Source organism: Austrofundulus limnaeus, unplaced genomic scaffold, assembly GCF_001266775.1.
Source record: "Austrofundulus limnaeus strain Quisiro unplaced genomic scaffold, Austrofundulus_limnaeus-1.0 Scaffold609, whole genome shotgun sequence".
Lineage (NCBI taxonomy): Eukaryota > Metazoa > Chordata > Actinopteri > Cyprinodontiformes > Rivulidae > Austrofundulus > Austrofundulus limnaeus.
Genome location: NW_013953011.1, coordinates 32658 through 35199, shown reverse-complemented (window position 1 = coordinate 35199; position 2542 = coordinate 32658). Strand labels below are relative to the sequence as shown.

The window sequence follows — 2542 nt, the reverse complement described above, 5'->3', positions numbered from 1 at the left end:
CAGAGACACACAGAGACACACAGAGACACTCTGAGACACACAGAGACACACAGAGACACACAGAGACACACAGAGAAACTCAGAGAAACTCAGAGACACTCAGAGACACACAGAGACACACAGAGACACACAGAGACACTCAGAGACACACAGAGACACACAGAGACACTCTGAGACACACAGAGACACACAGAGACACACAGAGACACACAGAGACACTCAGGACAGATTTAAATATAAAAACTTTAAGGTTTCGGTTGAATCTGTAAAACATTTTGTTCAGATCTGATCCATTTATGTCCAACAGTTTCTGAGTCTGGTCCTGGTCTTCAGCTCTACCAGGTCACAGGTCTTCACATGTTGAACCAACAGAAATTCTTTACTTGGTTTTGAGGCAGGTCCACGTCTGACTGCTGGAGTTCCACTCCCAGAAGTCTCTCTGCTCCCGCAGACCTTTCAGACCCCCGAACAGGAACATGGAGCCCCGGTAGGCCACGGCACAGTGACTGTGTCTGGGTCCAGGACTCGACGAGTCAGGATGACTCAGCAGGGACCAGCCTGAGGTACCTGTTAGTCAGAGACACAGAGTTAGAGGTTCCACAGAGACCARGACTGATGTGGACCCAGCAGACTGGTGGATGACTGCAGGTCTTGGGTTAAAGCAATGGGGTCCAAACATTTTGTCACATGGGTCAAAATCATAAAGTCAGAAGGACCTGAGGGCCAAAAATATTTGTCCTTTACCTGCTCAACAATAAACTAAGCATTGATTACTTTAATTAAACAAATAAAGGAGTCAGATTTATTGTTGGAAATGGATGAATAAATTCATCTAGATCCAGAACTTTAAAAGTGTTTTGCAGGTTTCCTTTATTGAAAGAAAGTTTACAGTTTTCTAGGTTTCAATTGGGGAAAAAATAACCCAATTTAGTCAATTCTGATCAATAAAATCAGGATTTAGGTCACTCTCGTTGGAAATGCTTGCTGTATTCAGATGTATTTAATAAATTAATTTACTGTCACTGATGACATCATCATCATCAAAATCCTAAAAATTGAAATTGGTAAAAAAAACTTAAAAAATTTAAGATACCAAAAATCATAGTTGAAATGTCCTGAAGGAGCTGAACATTTTGATAAATGAATGGTTTCAGTAACATAAAAATTGTGGAAAGAGAAACAGTCCAAAAAATGTACCCATTCAAAGTCAATGGGAAAAAAACTGCTTAAAAATTGAAATGGCTAAAAAAAGTATAAAAAGTTAAGTTACCAAAAGTCATAGCTGGAATGTCCTTAATGAGCTGAACATTTTGACATATGAATGGTTTCAGTAGCACAAAAACTGTGGAAGGAGAAGCGGTCCAAAAAAACGTACGGAAGAAACTGGAATAATAAAGAATAAAGAGAAACATGAAAACAACAGTGTGAATGCTGGAGCATCCACACATAAATATTTGTAGTCTCCATCTACACTACATCAAACACATGTGCCAGGGGGACAAATTTGTAAACAAATTAGTATAACTCTTGAACTGAAGTCAGGGGCCACAAATGGCCCCCGGGCCACACTTTGGACATCCCTGGGTTAAATGATGATGATGATGATGATGCAGTGGTTTTGTATCAGATGCACTAAGTGAACTTTAGTGAGAACAGCTCAGAGTGGAGGACAGAAAGAAGAAATGCAAACTTTGATAAGTTTTATTTGTTTCGATAAAAGTAAAACGTGTTTATAACTCACCGAAGTGCAGACCCCAGAGCTCCTGTGAGGGTCCTTTAACGTCTACAAATCCTCCATAAATGAACATGGTCTCTCCGATGACCACAGCGCTGTGTCCCTTCCTGTTGCTCGGCCTCTGAGTCCACAGAGACAAGACTCAGATGAAGCCTGAAGATCTGACAGCGTTAACTCTCAGGTCCATCAGAACCTTTCCTCATCGTTCTGCTGCAGCTCTGTGCTGCTAGCTGTTAGCTGTTAGTTGTTAGCTTAGGCTGCTGATGCTAACCAGGCAGCTGTTCTCATGAAAATAAAACGTTTTAAAAGCCTTCAGTCTAAAACCTGCTGAGGTTCTGACAGTTCTGGTTCTGTCTCAGTTTCATGGTGTTCCAGCTCAGTACCTGAGGGGAGCTCCTCTTCTCCTGGCAGTGGACCCACTTCTGCTTCGCTGAAAAACACAACAAGACCAGGGAACAGTTAGACTGTGGAGAACCTGTCCACACAAACACCACACAAACAGAAACACAAACACCAACACAAACACAAACAGAAACACAAACACCAACACAAACAGAAACACAAACAGAAACAGAAACACAAACACCAACACAAACAGAAACACCAACACAAACAGAAACACAAACACCAACACAAACAGAAACACAAACACCAACACAAACACAAACACCAACACAAACAGAAACACAAACACCAACACAAACAGAAACACAAACACCAACACAAACACAAACAAAAACACAAACAGAAACACAAACACCAACACAAACACAAACAAAAACACAAACAGAAACAGAAACACAAACA

The 2542-nt window shown here is 41.0% G+C and overlaps 1 protein-coding gene across 1 annotated transcript in view; it reads right to left on the bottom strand.

Moving 5' to 3' along the window:
• Positions 1 to 2542, bottom strand: part of klhdc3l (kelch domain containing 3-like) — a 13724-nt gene that overhangs the window by 2042 nt on the left and 9140 nt on the right. The window contains exons 5-7 of the mRNA XM_014027037.1: positions 2119 to 2165; positions 1742 to 1856; positions 384 to 567 (exon numbers count right to left, since the gene is read on the bottom strand). Of these exons, the coding sequence (XP_013882491.1) occupies positions 384 to 567; positions 1742 to 1856; positions 2119 to 2165 (346 nt within the window). The remainder of the gene's footprint in view (positions 1 to 383; positions 568 to 1741; positions 1857 to 2118; positions 2166 to 2542) is intronic.